The sequence below is a fragment of the Erythrolamprus reginae genome, chromosome 8 (genome assembly GCF_031021105.1).
Source record: "Erythrolamprus reginae isolate rEryReg1 chromosome 8, rEryReg1.hap1, whole genome shotgun sequence".
Lineage (NCBI taxonomy): Eukaryota > Metazoa > Chordata > Lepidosauria > Squamata > Dipsadidae > Erythrolamprus > Erythrolamprus reginae.
Window position 1 is genome coordinate 51,933,915 of NC_091957.1, and position 17,782 is coordinate 51,951,696.

The window sequence follows — 17,782 nt, forward strand, 5'->3', positions numbered from 1 at the left end:
GGCATGGGGAAATTGACACCTCCCCTAAGTATTTTGGTTTATGGATGGTTTGATTGGGTTGTGTGATTATTTTACTATAAGTGTTTTTTAAATTGTGTTTCTAAATATTGGATTTGTACATTGTTTATTATTCTTGTGAGCCGCCCCGATTTTTCGGAGAGGGGCGGCATACAAATATAATAATAATAATAATAATAATAATTATTATTATTATTATTATTATTATTATTATTATTATTATTATATTTGTATGCCGCCCCTCTCCGAAAACATCGGGGCGACTCACAAGAATAATAAACTATTATTATTATTATTATTATTATTATTATTATTATTATTATTATTATCCTTTGGCCCTGCGCCCAGCATGCCAAGTACCACTGGGACCACTTTCACGGGCTTATGCCAGAGTCGTTGCAGCTTGATTTTTAGATCTTCGTATTTCACTAATTTCTCCAGCTGCTTCTCCTCAATTCTGCTGTGTCCTGGGATTGCGATGTCGATGATCCATACTTTCTTTTTCTCCACGATCACAATGTCTGGTGTGTTATGCTTCAGAATTTGGTCAGTCTGAAGTTGGAAGTCCCACAGTAGTTTTGCTTGCTCATTTTCGACCACTTTTTCAGGCTTATGATCCCACCAGTTCTTTGCCACTGGTAAATGGTAGTTCCGGCACAAGTTCCAGTGGATCATCTGTGCCACAGCATCATGTCTATGCTTGTAGTCTGTGCAATCTTTTTGCAGCAGCTGAGTATGTGATCGATTGTTTCATCTGTAGTATTATTATCATCATCATCATCATTATTATTATTATTATTATTATTATTATTAAACGTTCATGTCAAAAGGCACCGAGTTCCAAATTTGAGAAGCTTTCAAGACTTGACGGAGTTGCATTACAGTATATTAATCAAAGAGAGAGCCTGTGTGCGAAAGCTAATAATTCAGATTTGTCTCTCTAGCTCCTGCCCTCTGACCACGCTATCCTCGAAGAACACAGACGGGAGATTGTGGAGGCGAAACTAATTGTAAAGAAACTTACCATGGTGGTGCTCTCTTCCGAAAAGACGGAAGAGAAAGAGAAAGAAAAGGAGAAGGAAGAGGAGAAAATGGAAAAGGTGAGTTTGCAGCCGCGCAGGCTGGAAATCTGATTGGAGGAGTTAACCGTCAAGCCAATACGGTTAGACAGAATTTTCCCAATTCTGTACGCAATCTAGCAACTGTTTTAACAAGCCGGGATTAGACCATAGTTCCTTGGGGATCGGTTTTGTTTTGACTTGGAAAGAAGATGTGGATGATGGGAAAGGAGTCTTCTCTATTTTCGCCCCACACAGAAAGAAACATGAACGGAATAGAAAATACAGTGGTACCTCGTGATACGAACATGTCGAGATACGAACCCGGGGTTCGGAAATTTTTTGCCTCTTCTTACGAACTTTTTCCGGCTTACGAACCCACCGCAGATCGCAAAATGGCGCTCTGCAGGGCGCCGCCGCCCGGCTGTCACCTTTTAAAACAGCCGGAGGGCTTCTTGGCGTTCTCCCAAACTCGAACTTTCCAGATCGGCCGAAAACGCCGCCACCGATTCCAAAAACGGTGCTCGCTGGGCGGTGCCTCCCGGCTGTAACCTTCTGAAACAGCTGGGCGCTTCTTGGCGGCCTCCGGAACCCGAACCTCCGGGTTCGGCATTCAGGAAAACGCCGAGAAGCCCCCCAGCTGTTTTAAAAGGTGACAGCCGGGCGGCAGCGCGTCTCGGCGGCCTCCCGAACGCAAACCCAAAAAGTTCGGGTTCGGGAGAACGCCGAGAAGCCCCCCGGCTGTTTTAAAAGGTGACAGCCGGGCGGCGGCGCCCAGCGGAGCACCATTTTGCGATTCCCCCCCCCTTTGCACGCATTAATCGCTTTTACATTGTTTCCTATGTTTCGTCTTACGAACCTTTCGCCTTGCGAACCTACTTCCTGAACCAATTAAGTTCGTAAGATGAGGTATTACTGTAGTTCCACTCCTGATAATATGAATAAAGCAGTCTTGAAGTTTGCATTCTTTTTATTATGAGGAAGAAAGAAATTGCTTATTTAAAAGGGGGGGGGGGCATGATCAAAACATTTAAATATGTTAAAGGGTTAAATGAGGTTCAGGAGGGAAGTGTTTTTAATATGAAAGTGAACACAAGAACAAAGGGGCACAATCTGAAGTTAGTTGGGGGAAAGATCAAAAGCAACATGAGAAAATATTATTTTACTGAAAGAGTAGTAGATCCTTGGAACAAACCTCCAGCAGACATGGTTGGTAAATCCACAGTAACTGAATTTAAACATGCCTGGGATAAACATCTATCCATCCTAAGATAAAATACAGGAAATAGTATAAGGGCAGACTAGATGGACCATGAGGTCTTTTTCTGCCGTCAATCTTCTATGTTTCTATGTTTCTAAAATCCTTTTATTCCGAATTTTCTTCTTAAATTTAAGTGTTCCCTTTATTTTTTTTGAGCAGTTTATATAAAACAAGGTTACTTCAGTCCTAATATCGAAGAATAGAAAACCTGTGTAATGAATTAAGTATTTTTGAAAACATGCTTTCTGTGATAGTTTTGAGAGAAACTAAATTTACACTCTGAAACCAAAAAAATAACTTTCCTCTGCTTTGGTTGTTGTTGTTTTTTCCAGCCACCAGATAACCAGAAGCTGGGTTTATTAGAAGCCATGTTAAAAATCGGTGATTGGCAGCACGCGGAAAGCATTATGGACCAGATGCCTCCGTTTTACGCAACGTCCCACAAACCTATCGCTCTCGCTCTGTGTCAACTTCTCCATGTGATGATTGAACCTCTCTATCGAAGGTGCATTTCGAATCTGTTGATTAAACCAGGCGCCCTTTGCCTACTTTCACAAAACACCTAATTTTAGGCTTCCGTGATGGCGGCTTCCTTGGTTTTAGAATTTGTGGCTGAAAGAGAGAGAGAGAGAGAGGTGGGGAGTTTATGGCAGTATTTTTGATTCCTCCTCGAGCCAAATCAAATTCGATTTAATTGAGGGTCACATCAAGGTTGTGTTTGAACTTCGATGGGGTGTTGGTTGTGGACAGCTCAACATCATTTATGTCAGGGGCGCTTGTGGTGGCCCGAGTACTCTGTTACTGAAAACAGAGTTTGGAAGGGCTGTGCATGGCCCCTCCCCAGGGTGTCCAGCAAACCTGAAAAACAGAGAAAACTGGGAATTATCAGGGAAATCGACAGTTTGGGAAATATCGGGGAATTATCTGGGAATTCGTGAAAAAAACCAGAATAAATCAGGGAAAGAAACCTTTTAGTACAAGGTACATGGTTGTTAGGGTTTGCCATTGTAAACTACCTATTGTAGTCTCTTGTATTTTCACTTTAAATATTTTGGGCTGGTTCGCCAAAAGAGGGCGCCAGTACTCCTTCCCTCAATGATGCTTTAACGCTCATTCACTTTTGCTTTGCCTTGAGGGGGGAGTGTATTTGCCTAGTGCTTATTATATTGTATGGCTTAGTGCTTGTTATGGATTGTTTCTATTTTGTATATATGTAAATAGTACTTATTAAGCATAACTAAGTCTGTGTCTCTTTTTTCTTTGGCTTTGCCAAACACCCACACTCTGTTTAAATTCTCTGCTCAGTGTATGTTAAAGGTCTCATAGCCTAGCTGTACCGAGACATACCAACAAAACCAAACTCTATTAAATTTTTAAAAGTCAGGGAAAATTCATGTAAAAAAACAACAATGGATCGCGCTGCCTGGCAGAGTCAAGCACTGAACCACTCAATATCAACTTTATTTGATTAGTCAGTCGACGATATCAAAGCGAGAAAAAGGACCACATCGGTCGTCATAAAACTGTGACTGGTTAAAATGCAATACAATTGGCTAAAATAGAGGGAATTTGAATAAATAATAAGTTAAAATGCAGTATAATATGCTAAAATTGAGTAGTAAAACGTGAGAATATAACTCGTGCAAAGGATTATATTAAACAAATCTAAGATACTGATATAAAATATTCTTAAGTGAGTTCATCTCCTTTGCATGCCACCCCAATATGTTCTATAAAACGTATTCTCATCTGAACAGCCCTGACTATAAACGTAGTGGTTCTAGAAACTACATATATATTTGTACTCTGAAGAAAATATGATAATTGTTTATTACAGTCCCAGTGTATGATTTTGTCAAGTAGAGGCTGTAAATACTGAGGTCTTACTGCGGAGTATAGTTTACAATTGAGTAGCACATGTGCAATGTCTTCTATTTCTGGTGCACCGCAAATGCATGTTCTCTCAAAATATGGTACTTGGTGGAATCGTCCATATTTGACCATAGAATCTAACTGCTCAAATCTTGCTCTAGTGAGTGCTGTTCTATGATATTGGGTCAGACCCATTGTCAGATATTTTTCTAGTTGAAAGGCTGTTTTGTTCTTGGCTAACCATTTCAGTGACCTCAATATCAGTTTGTGCATTACCATCTAAAACTCTTTGTTTAAATATTTCCTTGGCCTGATGTCCGGCTGAAAGCAGGTGTTGCACTGAGAAACCGAAATATAGGGTGGTTTGAGAAAGTTGGTTGACCCATGTAGTGGATTTGGGTGTGCCCATCTGTTCTTCTAAACACATTTTTGGGAGTCTGTCAGGTTCCGTTGGGAGAATCCTCCACCAATAGTTGAAGATTTTAATAAGTGTTAAACTGTAGATGGAATGGATGCCAGTTTCAGCTCTTACTGCTGCTGCGGATGTACTTCTGTCGGTCCCCAACCTTGCCACCATGGGCTGGTCCTTTGCTGTTTTCCAGGATGACCCCATAGGCCAGATCTAAGCACCCCACGGGCCTTGGGTTTGACATCCTTGTCTCAAGCCTTTGGCTTGGAAAAGAGTTCTCTCTTGCCCTGGCCGGCATTTTTGAGAAGCGCTCCCACAAACCTTCACATTTCAAGAACCCTGTTAGGATGTCTAGGTAAGATGATAAATCTTCAACAAACTTTAAGTAGAGTTAATGTAGCAATGAGGGTTAGTCAGTCAATCAGACTTAGTACAAAATAGAACAATATTATTATATACAGTGAAAAGTGTTCAGAAACTTCAGATCGTGCAGAATGCAGCTGCGAGAGCAATCACGGGCTTCCCAAGATATGCCCATGTTACACCAACACTCCGCAGTCTGCATTGGTTGCCGATCAATTTCCGGTCACAATTCAAAGTGTTGGTTATGACCTATAAAGCCCTTCATGGCATCGGACCAGAATATCTCCGGGACCGCCTTCTGCCGCACGAATCCCAGCGACCGGTTAGGTCCCACAGAGTTGGCCTTCTCCGGGTCCCATCGACTAAGCAATGTCATTTGGTGGGACCCAGGAGAAGAGCCTTCTCTGTGGCGGCCCCGACCCTCTGGAACCAGCTCCCCCCAGATATCAGAGTTGCCCCCACCCTCCTTGCCTTTCGCAAGCTCCTTAAAACCCACCTCTGTCGTCAGGCATGGGGGAATTGAAATTTCACTTCCCCCTAGGCTTATAGAATTTATACATGGTATGCTTGTATGTATGAGTGGTTCTTTAAATTGGGGTTTTTTAGATTATTTTTAATATTAGATTTGTTTTCATTGTCTTTTCATTGTAGTTAGCCGCCCCGAGTCTTCGGAGAGGGGCGGCATACAAATCCAATAAATAGATAGATAGATAGATAGATAGATAGATAGATAGATAGATAGATAGATAGATAGATAGATGATAGAGAGAGAGAGAAAGAAAGAAAGAAAGGCAAAAAACCCCAATAGTAGTTACACTACACATATAATCCTAATAATGGTTTACAAACCAGGTTATCGCACACAGCAAGTATACACACAGCAAATATAAATCTCCCTAGTAAAAACTCCCCCAAGAGGAACATCGTTGGCTCCCTCTGCTGGCCAACCAGCACATGTCTCTTAAAGGTACAGTCTTCAACTTACATTGTTAGCCTATGTATTGCAACACCAAACATATTTACATGCGGTATTACTAACAAACCCTCTGAAGAGCTTGGCTTTCTCGTTTCAGAGTCGGAGTCCTCAAAGGTGCCAAAGGAACCCCAGTTCCCCCTTTGCAAAACAAGAGAGCCCCAAAGCCGGTGGAACATTTCGAAGACTTGAGAAAAGAAGTGTTCAACATGCTTTGCTACCTCGGCCCACATCTCTCCCACGATCCCATCCTCTTCGCAAAAGTCTTGCGCCTTGGGAAAGCCTTCATGAAAGAGGTAGGTCTCGCGGTTCCGGCCAACGAACCTCACTGAGCAAGCACAATCGGGATGGTCCAACCTCTTTCGGCAAAACTTCATTGAGTACGGCATTTTGGGAGTGTTATGGCCTGTCCGTTATTGGCCCCTTCAGCAGCTAAATAAGATGAAGAGGCGGTGTGGGAGTCAGGGCAACCTGAGAGTTTTAAGGAGAAAGAGGGCATGAGAGAGAGAGAAAGAGAGAGAGAAAGACAAAGGCAGAGGCTGGGACATCTGATCTTTCTTTGGCTAAGAACGGTAGATACGCCTGCGCTTCATTTATTACTGATGTATTTCTCTCTCTCCCTCCATAATTCCCAAGATATTTAGAACCAGAATCATGGGAAAGGAATTGAGGTGCGCAAGTCTTCAAATTGCCAAGGTAGGACACCCCAATCTAGGCCCTTCATCTCCAGGTGAGGAACGAAAGGTGCTTCAGAAAGACTCAAAAGGTCATAAGGTGGCCAATTCATCCAAGCCATCCTTCCACTGAATTGTAAAAACCTTGAAGACCGATTAAATCATCGGCCCGTTACAGTTAGCGCTCTAGCCCCGATGATATATGATAATTATTATTATGTATCACAAATATCATTGACTGGCTCTGATGCTTGATATGGGCTCCTGCCAGAATCTTAGGTATCAACCAAGTACTGTATCTCCTTAAAATGCATGTTGTTCCAAGTAGTGCATAATAATAGTAGGTTGTTGTTGCTATTATGCTTATTATTATTAAGCTGTTTCAAAAGCGAGCAGTTGGAGGGGAAACTGAGTTAACATAAACCTTTGCCATCTTAAATGGCAATTTAATCAGTGAATATTTTAAAACTTTATAGGCAAGTTGATGTTTTTAATGCCCAGTTCTCTCATGTTTCTTTGGGAATTCTGCTAATAGTTACCACATGCAAGTAACACATAATATATAAAACCGTGCTGTTGTCAGTCTAGCGCAAGAGGAAAATTGTAATCATCTTTATAAAGTGTTCTGTCGGGCTCTCTGGTAGAATCCTCCCAAAAATTCACAGGTACAAATTTCAGACACACAAACGTTTGAAAATTCAACACAATGTTCTTTATAATGAAAATTCACTTAAACCAAGCCCTCTTTTGGTATAGCAAAGAGCACTCGTCTCCAAACAAACTGGTAATTTGTACAAGTCCCTTATCAGTTCTGTGATACTTAGCTTGCAGCTGTGAGGCAATTCACAGTCCTTCTTTCACAAAGTGAAACACACTTTGCTCTGGTTTAGTTTCAAAGCGGGGGAAAATCAGCACACAAAAGGTCAAAGTCAGTAAAGCAGTCACGAAACACAACGATCAGATAATCCTCCACAATGGCCAAACCCACAGGCTGCTCTTTATAGCAGCCTCACTAATGACCACAGCCCCACCCAACCACAGGTGGCCTCATTTTCTTTGATAATAATCTCAGTTGTTGCTGTCTATGCATCGCTCTCCGCATGCGTGGCTGTATCATTAACTCTTGTTCTGAATCCAAGGAGGAGCTAGATAATTGATCTCCTTCTGAGCTGTCTGCCACACTCTCCTCCTCCCTGTCACTCATGTCTTCTTGGTCAGAGGAGCCTTCATCAGCAGTTTCCACCGGGGGGGGGGGGCAAAACAGGCCTGCAGCATGTGGATGTCTCCCCCACATCCACAGTCCTTGGGGCAGGAGCTGGGCCAGAGCTAACCACAACATAAAGTACTCCATATAGTTTCACTGTTAAACAGTTGACAGGCAGTTAGAGTGGATCGTGTGCAAAGTGCAATGGAATTTATCTTCTAAACATCGGTTAATTAGATAAGCTCTTGTAAACCCACATCAGGATTTGACAAGTTGCTGAGAGCTGCCTCCAGATGTCTTGCAAAATAAAATGACAAAGTAAGGTTGAGAGCTGATTTTTGCTTTTTAGTTCGCTGGTACCAAATGTCTTCACTGTCTGGTTCATGTCTTGGAGACGAGGGGCTTGTTATTACATTTCCCTGATTTGCAGAAATGCCCGACTCCTTTTTGGGGATAATATGAATAAGCAGCCTTGAATTTTATTTATCTATTTATTTATTTATTTAATCAGATTTGTATGCCGCCCCTCTCCGCAGACTCGGGGCGGCTCACAGCAATAATGATACAATGTAACAAATCTAATATTTAATTAATTTATAAAACCCCAATTTAGAAACCAATCATACATACTAGCATACCATACATAAATTTTATAAGCCTAGGAGGAGGGAAAATGTCAATTCCCCCATGCCTGACGACAGAGGTGGGTTTTAAGGAGCTTACGAAAGGCAAGGAGGGTGGGAGCAACTCTGATATCTGGGGGGAGTTGGTTCCAAAGGGTCGGGGCCGCCACAGAGAAGGCTTTTCCCCTGGGTCCCGCCAAACGACATTGTTTAGTCGACGGGACCCGGAGAAGGCCAACTCTGTGGGACCTAATTGGTCGCTGGGATTCGTGCGGCAGAAGGCGGTCCCGGAGATATTCTGGTCCGGTGCCATGAAGGGCTTTATAGGTCATAACCAACACTTTGAATTGTGACCGGAAACTGATCGGCAACCAATGCAGACTGCGGAGTGTTGGTGTGACATGGGCGTATTTAGGGAAGCCCATGACTGCTCTCGCAGCTGCATTCTGCACGATCTGAAGTTTCCGAACACTTTTCAAAGGTAGCCCCATGTAGAGAGCATTACAGTAGTCGAGCCTCGAGGTGATGAGGGCATGAGTGACTGTGAGCAGTGACTCCCGGTCCAGATAGGGCCGCAACTGGTGCACCAGGCGAACCTGGGCAAACGCCCCCCTCGCCACAGCTGAAAGATGGTTCTCTAATGTGAGCTGTGGATCGAGGAGGACGCCCAAGTTGCGGACCCTCTCCGGTCCAGATAGGGCCGCAGTGGTTCTTGCCGTTTTGAATTCAGACTCAGAAATGTGACCATTTTACACAAGTGACTTAAAGCCCCCATGTTTCTTTTGGTCAGTTATTTTAAAGCATTTCAAACTTTCTCCCTTGCACCTTTTTTTTTGAAGATGGTAAGAATTCCTCTTCTTTTTTTGCAAGAAATGTTAAATTTTATCTACAGGGGATCAAAGATTGCAGTCACTATAATTGTTCAGTGGGATTACCGTATTTTCCGGGCTATAAGATGCACCTAAATTTAGAAGGGGAAAACAAGAAAAAGGTTTTCGCCTCCACGTGCCTCGTTTTCTGACCTGAGTGGTCCACAACTAGCTCAGGTAGTCACAGATTCTGAAGAGGATGAACCAGGCCTGTTTTGGTATCCTAGGCCAGTGTTCTTGGTAACTGAGTCAGAGAGTGAGAGTGAGGGAGAATTGGAACCTGAGGAACCACCAGAGACTGTAGAAACCCCAATGATGGTAATGTCTGACTCAGAGGAGGAGAGGCTTTTTTCAGAGGCTTGAAAACAAAAAAGGGCCCCCCAAAAAGCCTTGAAAATGTGCTGAAAAAAACCTCAAAATTTAGTTCCGCCACGATTGCTCTGAGTCAGAAGTTTCTCTCTAAAATTTGGAAGAGGAAAGGTTTTCATTAATGTACTTGGCATTGTCTCTTTGGTCTGCAACTATGACATCTTGGCACTTAATCCACCTTTTTTCCCCCCTTATAGTACCAGTTGGATGGAAACAGACAAGAGGATAGAGAGAAAACGGTAGGTTATTTTAAAAAAACCTCCTTGACAGACCTTGTAATTGATTGATTGATTGATTGATTGATAGATAGGATTTATATGCCGCCCCTCTCCGAAGACTCGGGGCGGCTAACAGCAATCATAAAACAGCGTACAATAATAATCCAATACTAAAAACGATTAAAAACCCATTAATATAAAAAACCAAACATACATACAGACAGACATACAATGCATAAAATTGTAAAGGCCTAGGGGGAAAGGGAATCTCAATTCCCCCATGCCTGGCACCAGAGGTGGGTTTTAAGTAGCTTACGAAAGGCGAGGAGGGTGGGGACAATTCTAATCTCTGGGGGGAGTTGGTTCCAGAGGGCCTGGGCCGCCACAGAGAAGGTTCTTCCCCTGGGTCCCGCCAAGCGGCATTGTTTAGTTGATGGGACCCAGTGAAGACCCACTCTGTGGGACCTAACTGATCGCTGGGATTCGTGCAGCAGAAGGCGGCCCTGAGATAATCTGGTCCGGTGCCATGAAGGGCTTTATTTGATGCAAGCTAGAACTAACCTTCGGATAGCCAGGGACCTATTTAGGCATTGTACAAACAACGCCCCGTAGGGTTGACTCTTCCTGCTTGTCCTTCTGGATGTGAAGGTGTAGTCTCTTAACAAATACACAGTCTCTCTCTAGTGCAGGGCCAAGGGTCCAGTGCTTTCATAAAGGATCAACTTTGTTTGATGGAATTGAGAGAGCAATTCTCCCAACAAATCGGAGGTTGCATGTCTGTGGAATAAACCTGTTTATAGGGAAGGAAGAAGGTGGAAAATATCAAGGCCTTCAGGATACCAGGAGTAGATCCCTTGACTTCCTGTTGCCTCTTGAAGAAGCACCTTTGGGACAGCCATGGTCTGGATGACCGGGAATCTCCATAGTCATCCAGAATTGAATGGTCTGGCTAAGTCAGAAGTCAGAAATATATACATGGGATCCTGTGCACCTCCCTCAAATCAGCTCTCATTGTCTACAAGCAGTGATGACAGAGCATTGTTCTATGTCAGCTCTGATTTTTGGCCTTCTTTTCAGATGTTTTTGCTCCCCCCCCCCGGTGGGTTTTAGGAAAGTCTGGGGATGGCGAAAAATGGCCCGACTGTGTTAGTATGTCTCGGTGCAGCCTTGTGTGAAACCTTCGACATACACACAGTAGAGTTAGAGCAAGGGTGTAGATGTGTGATCCAGCTTTTACAGCCCTGTAAAGGGCTGTGCTTTTACAGCCCTCTCTAAGTGGTTTACAGACTCAGCATATCGCCCCCAGCAATCTGGGTCCTCATTTGACCCACCTCGGAAGGATGGAAGGCTGAGCCAACCTTGAGCCGGTGGTGAGATTTGAACTGCTGAACTACAGCTAGCAGTTGGCTGAAGTAACGTGCAGTGCTGCACTCTAACCACTATGCCACTGCGGCTCTAACAAGTCCAGTTGCCTCCTGGGGAAAAAAGTATCCTTGGGCATGTCAAAGTTATAAAGCAAAATCAAATTGAGCCAATTGAAAAGAGGATCCCACTTTAATAAACGTTTTGGTTTTCTCCTCTTCCCTTTTCCCCAGGAGATCCTATTCAGCTGCTTGCTAAGTATCACTGACCAGGTTCTGCTTCCTTCTCTTTCCCTGATGGACTGTAACGCGTGTATGTCTGAGGAACTCTGGGGGATGTTTAAAACATTTCCATACCAGCACCGGTGAGTAATTGCATCCCGTGTTCCCCCCAAAAATACGACCTATGCCGAAAGCACCGTATTTTTCGGACTATAAGACGCACCGGAGTACAGTGGTACCTCATCTTACCGATGCCTCTTCTAATGAACTTTTCAAGATACGAACCCGGTGTTTAAGATTTTTTTGCCTCTTCTTCCGAACTATTTTCACCTTACGAACCCAAGCCGCTGCTGCTGGGATGAAGGGGTTTCTTTTTTCCCCCCTTTTTTGAAGAAAGAAAAGGGAGGGGCGGCTTGGAGGGGGAAAGACTTTGCATTAACAAAAGTAGGAGAACAGCGTGCTTGCAGAGGCACTGAAAAGGTGTCTTTTGAAGAAAGAAAAGGGAAGGGCGGCTTGGAGGGGGAAAGACTGCAGAGAACAGCGTGCTTGCAGAGGCACCGAAAGGGTGTCTTTTGAAGAAAGAAAAGGGAGGGGCAGCTTGGAGGGGGAAAGACTTTGCAGAGAACAGCGTGCTTGCAGAGGCACCGAAAGGGTGTCTTTTGAAGAAAGAAAAGGGAGGGGCAGCTTGGAGGGGGAAAGACTTTGCAGAGAACAGCGTGCTTGCAGAGGCACCGAAAGGGTGTCTTTTGAAGAAAGAAAAGGGAGGGGCGCCCCCCTTGCCTTTCTTCCTTCCCACTCACCCTTTAGCCTAGCCTTGCTTCTTTCACCTGCCCCCTTTAGCTGCTCCTCCCTGCCCTCTGTTCGCCTCCCTTCTAAAGTTTGGGATTTTCCTGAAGGATTTGCAGGCATTATTTGCTTTTACATTGATTCCTATGGGAAACATTGTTTCGTCTTACGAACCTTTCACCTTACGAACCTCCTCCTGGAACCAATTAAGTTCGTATCATGAGGTACCACTGTATAACCGTAGTTTCTGGAGAGGAAAATAAGAAAACAGTTGATTGGGGTTTTGATTATTATTATTATTATTATTATTATTATTATTATTATTATTATTATTTATTAAATTTGTATGCCACCCCTCTCCGCAGACTCGGGGCGGCTCACAGCAATAGTAGAAAACAAAGTAAAATACAAATCTAATATTTAAAAAACTAAAAACCCATAATTTAAAAAACATACACAACATGGCCTCCCTGAATACCCTCAATCAACTGTTCCTAGTGGTGAACTTTAGCAACAGGTTAATTGGTTGTGAGCTCTATGCTTTTCTTTTTCAGCCTGTGAAACCTCCATTTCACAGGCTGGGCAGGGCTACATTTGGTGCATAGGACGCACCCAATTTCCCCCCCTCTTTTGCAAAAGGGAAAAATGCATCTTATTCTCCGGAAAATACAATAAGTCCTAGCTTGATTTTTACATGTACACAGTGATACCTCATCTTACAAACCCCTCGTCATACAAACTTTTCGAGATACAAACCCGGGGTTTAAGATTTTTTTTGCCTCTTCTTCCAAACTATTTTCACATTACAAACCCAAGCCGCCGCGCCACTGGGATGCCCCGCCTCCGGACTTCTGTTGCCAGCGAAGCGCCCGTTTTTGCGCTGCTGGGATTCCCCTGAGACTCGCCTCCATGGGAAACACCACCTCCGGACATCTGTGTTTTTGCGATGCTGCAGGGGAATCCCAACAGCGCATAAACAGGCACTTTGTTGGCAACAGAACTCCGGAGGTGGGGTTTCCCAGCGAGGGGAGCCTCAGCGAAATGCAGCATCACAAAAACACAGAAGTCCAGAGGTGGGGTTTCGAGGACTTCCGTGTTTTTGCAATGCTGCAATTTCGCTGAGGCTCCCCTCGCTGGGAAACCCCACCTCTGGACTTCCGTTGCCAGCGAAGCACCCGTTTTTGTGCTGCTAGGATTCCCCTGCAGCATCACAAAAACACAGAAGTCCAGAGATGGGGTTTCCCATGCAGGGGAGCCTCAGGGAATCCCAGCAGTGCAAAAACAGGTGCTTCGGCTGGCAAATGGGGTGAGTTTTGGGCTTGCACACATTAATCGCTTTTCCATTGATTCCTATGGGAAACATTGTTTCGCCTTACAAACTTTTCACCTTACAAACCTCGTCCCGGAACCAATTAAGTTCGTAAGACGAGGTATCACTGTACACCCAATGATAAGCCCCACTTCCTCCAAAAAGTAAGCCCTAATTAAGACCCCCGCCCACTCCAGGGCACATGGGTAAAAGTTACACTAGATTGGGGATACGGGGTGGAGCTGCCCTATTACTGACCTTCGGACAGTAGAAACAAAAAGGTTTAATTTTAGTTTAACCTTGGTCAAATCAACAGACCTCTATTTTGCTTCTAGTAATCTTGTTTTTAGGGCAGATACTGTATTATTGAAGAAATTCATCTCTCTTATTTTAAATTAAATTTCTTTGCAATTAGCAAAGAAAGCTGCAAAAAAAAAAAGGAAGTGCACTCCAAAACATCCTTACTGACCCATTTCTTCTGCAGCCGGCAAGGTATATATATATATATACAAGGCAGAAGCTACAGGATCAAATCCCAGTAAGGATATGGCTAGCTGATGAGGCCAGAACAAGGCCGAAATAGTGCTATCCTAGTCTTTCTTTATTTTAAAAATTCAGCAAAAACACGTGATACATATACATATATATATATATATATATATATATATATATATATATATATATGTATACAGTGTTTCCTCGCTTTTCGCGGGGGATGCGTTCTGAGACCGCCTGCAAAATTCAAATTTCCGCAAAGTAGAGATGCGGAAGTAAATACACTATTTTTGGCTATGAACAGTATCACAAGCCTTCCATTAGCACTTTAAACCCCTAAATTGCAATTTTCCATTCCCTTAGCAACCATTCAGATTATTACTCACCATGTTTATTTATTAAAGTTTATGAAAAAAAATATTTGTTAAAGGCAGACGAAAGTTTGGCGATGACATATGACGTCATCGGGTGGGAAAAACCGTGGTAGAGGGAAAAAACCCGCGAAGTATTTTTTAATTAATATTTTTGAAAAACCGTGGTATAGACTTTTCACGAAGTTCGAACCCGGGAAAATCGAGGGAACACTGTACACACACACACACAAAACGTAAATGGCTTCCTTTTCTCCCTGCATCCTGTCCTAGGTATCGTCTCTACGGCCAGTGGAAGAACGAAACGTACAATAGCCATCCACTACTAGTGAAAGTTAAAGCGCAAATAATCGACAGAGCCAAATATATAATGAAGTAAGTTAAATATTTGTTTGAATAAGCATTCCTATTAAGTAAGCGCGAAACCAGACACCTTGAAACGGAATGATCTGGATAGGTCTAGCATGGAATGTTCAGGAGAAGTCCGGAACATTCTATTAGTCCTCCAAGTCGGGCTGGGTCCAGTTGGTCACTCATTTTGCAAAAGTTAAATTTCTTAGCCTCAAGGCAGTTTTTAGTGTCCTCATCATTTTGAACATATATATTCCTTTGCATCCTATTTTACCCAGTGGAGATTATTCATAAAATGTATAGGATTGCTGACTAAATTATATGACAGGTGCCAATCTTATATTTCCTGTGGTATAACATTGAGCAAAACTTCCTGTGAAGCTCAGGAAAAGTTGTTTAAATAATGCCAGCTTGAATAATAAAATAAGGGATTAAAACTTGGTTAATTTATTTTTCTGAATTAGAAAAAAAAAATCCATGTTTGGTTTCTCACAAGTATGATTTCTTATTTTGATTTATATCCTTAAGTTCAAGATCATTACATATGAAATGTGACCATATATGCAGTTTTTTCCCAGGATTTGGAAAGGACAATCTTAAACTTTATTCATAGGAGAGTAAATTAAATTTCTTTGTAATTAGCAAAGAAAGCTGCAAAAGAAAGTAACTAAAGTACAGTATTTTCTTACAGGCGCTTAACGAAGGAGAACGTAAAGCCTTCCGGAAGACAAATTGGGAAACTGAGTCACAGCAACCCAACCATTTTATTTGACTATGTAGGTGGCAAGATAAGTTGTGATATGTACCTGTTGTTGCAGCAAATGTACCGAAGCTGCATAGTTTAAAACCTACCAAGGACAAAACAGCATTTGTTAATTTTTTTTTACATTAGATAGTCTTATTAATGCATTGTAACTTGATTGTGAATGTATAAAGGAAAGGATTGAGTGAGAAGAGATTGCGTTCTTCAGGTTACAATGGAAATTGGGTCTGGAATTTTTGTTACTAAGTGATTTAGTCATAAATAGCAATAGCCCTTAGATTTATATGCCACTTCTCAGCGATTTACAGCCCTCTCCAAGCGGTTTATAGAGTCAGCTGGGTCCTTGACATGATGTGGCCGCCTTGCTTAGTAACAGCAAGACCAGCAATCCTTGGTTGCCATTGTAACCCCAAGACTGTACTGGTCATTAAGCAAGAAAAAGCAGGGGTCCCAGGCGAGTAGGTTGGCAGGTGAGAACTATGAGGACTACAAGTGACATGTATGGATGGATGGATGGATGGATGGATGGATGGATAGAGAGAGAGAGAGATTTGTTTTCGTAGATTTTCACGGGTATATGTATGTAGATTGTTCTGAGTTCGGGTTTTGCCCCGTGTAATATTTTGAGTGTCTATGCGACGTTTCAGTGAAATCACATTCACCATCATCGGGCTGAAGTTGTAAGCTATATCTACAGCAGCATGAAGCTTACAACTTCAGCCTGATGATGGTGAATGTGATTTCACCGAAACGTCGCATAGACACTCAAAATATTACACGGGGCAAAACCCGAACTCAGAACAATCTACATAGATATAGATATAGATAGATATAGATAGATATAGATATATGACGGTCTTGGTATATTCAGGTTTCTTCCCGTGTAAGATGACGAGTGGGACCTCGTCGAAACGTCGCCAGAAATTTCTAAATCTTACATGGGAAGAAACCCGAATATACCAAGACCGTCATAGCTGTACCAGGTGAAAATCTACAAAAACAAAGATAGATAGATAGATAGATAGATAGATAGATAGATAGATAGATAGATAGATAGATAGATAGATAGATAGATATAGATATAGATATAGATATAGATATGTCTGTCTGTGGGTCGAGTAGATTGGGAGGTGAGAACTATGAGGACTACAAGTAGCATATATACAGAAGGATCTTGACAAACTTGAACAATGGGTGCTATCTAACAAAATGAAATTCAATGATGAAAAAAGCAAGGTTCTACATTTAGGCAAGAAAAACAAAACACACAGGTGCAGTATATGTGGTACCTTGTTCAACAGCAGTAACTGTGAGAGGGATCTTGGAGTCCGAGTGGACATTCATTTAAATATGAGCCAGCTGTGTGCAGCAGCTGCCGAAAAAGCCAACACCGTTCTAGACTGCATTAACAGAGGGATAGACTTAAGAAGGGTTAATACCACTTTATAAGGCCTTGGTAAGGCCACACTTGGAATACAGTTTCAGTCGCCACGATGCAAAAAGGATGTTGAGACTCTAGAAAAAGTGCAGAGAAGAGCGACAAAGATGATTAGGGGACCGGAGGCTAAAACCTATGAAGAATGGTTGCAGGAACTGGGCATGGCTAGTTTAATGAAAAGAAGGAGCAGGGGAAACATGATAGCAGTGTTCCAGTATTTCAGGGGTTGCCATAAAGAAGAAGGAGTCAACCTATTCTCCAAAGCCCCTGAGGGTAGAGCAAGAAGCAATGGGTGGAAACTAAACAAGAGAGAAGCAACTTAGAACTAAGGAGAAATTTTGTGACAGTCATAACAGAATATGTGCAGATATATCTCTGAACGTATCACTTTTTCTTATTCTTTTCAGATTTTGTCCCAGATCCAGAAATACGATAACTTAATAACTCCAGTTGTGGATTCATTGAAATACCTCACGTCACTAAACTACGATGTTTTAGCTTGTATCTTTTTCCAGTTTCCTGGAACTGTGATCTGTCACGTTTTAATATTTCTGCTGCCTCCGTTGTTTTCAGCCCATTTATTTATTCATTTATTCATTTATTCATTCATTCGATTTTTATGCCTCCCTTCTCCTTAGACTCAGGGCAGCTTACAACATGTTAAGCAATACCTCTTTTTAACAGAGCCAGCCTATTGCCCCCACAATCCGGGTCCTCATTTTACCCACCTCGGAAGGATGGAAGGCTGAGTCAACTTTGAGCCGGTGATGAGATT

At 42.6% G+C, this 17,782-nt stretch overlaps 1 protein-coding gene across 5 annotated transcripts in view; it reads left to right on the plus strand.

Moving 5' to 3' along the window:
• THOC2 (THO complex subunit 2) overlaps positions 1–17,782 on the plus strand; it is an 83,168-nt gene that overhangs the window by 25,612 nt on the left and 39,774 nt on the right. For 2 of the 5 annotated variants that reach the window (XR_011559768.1, XM_070759883.1), the window contains exons 10-18: positions 963–1,118; positions 2,670–2,842; positions 6,055–6,250; positions 6,591–6,650; positions 9,891–9,932; positions 11,507–11,637; positions 14,729–14,830; positions 15,498–15,582; positions 17,415–17,508. Coding sequence is in view for 4 of the 5 variants with exons in the window: in XM_070759883.1 (XP_070615984.1) it covers positions 963–1,118; positions 2,670–2,842; positions 6,055–6,250; positions 6,591–6,650; positions 9,891–9,932; positions 11,507–11,637; positions 14,729–14,830; positions 15,498–15,582; positions 17,415–17,508 (1,039 nt within the window). In the remaining variant the exon portion in view is untranslated. The remainder of the gene's footprint in view (positions 1–962; positions 1,119–2,669; positions 2,843–6,054; positions 6,251–6,590; positions 6,651–9,890; positions 9,933–11,506; positions 11,638–14,728; positions 14,831–15,497; positions 15,583–17,414; positions 17,509–17,782) is intronic. The other 3 variants (XM_070759884.1, XM_070759885.1, XM_070759886.1) reach the window with 3 other exon arrangements.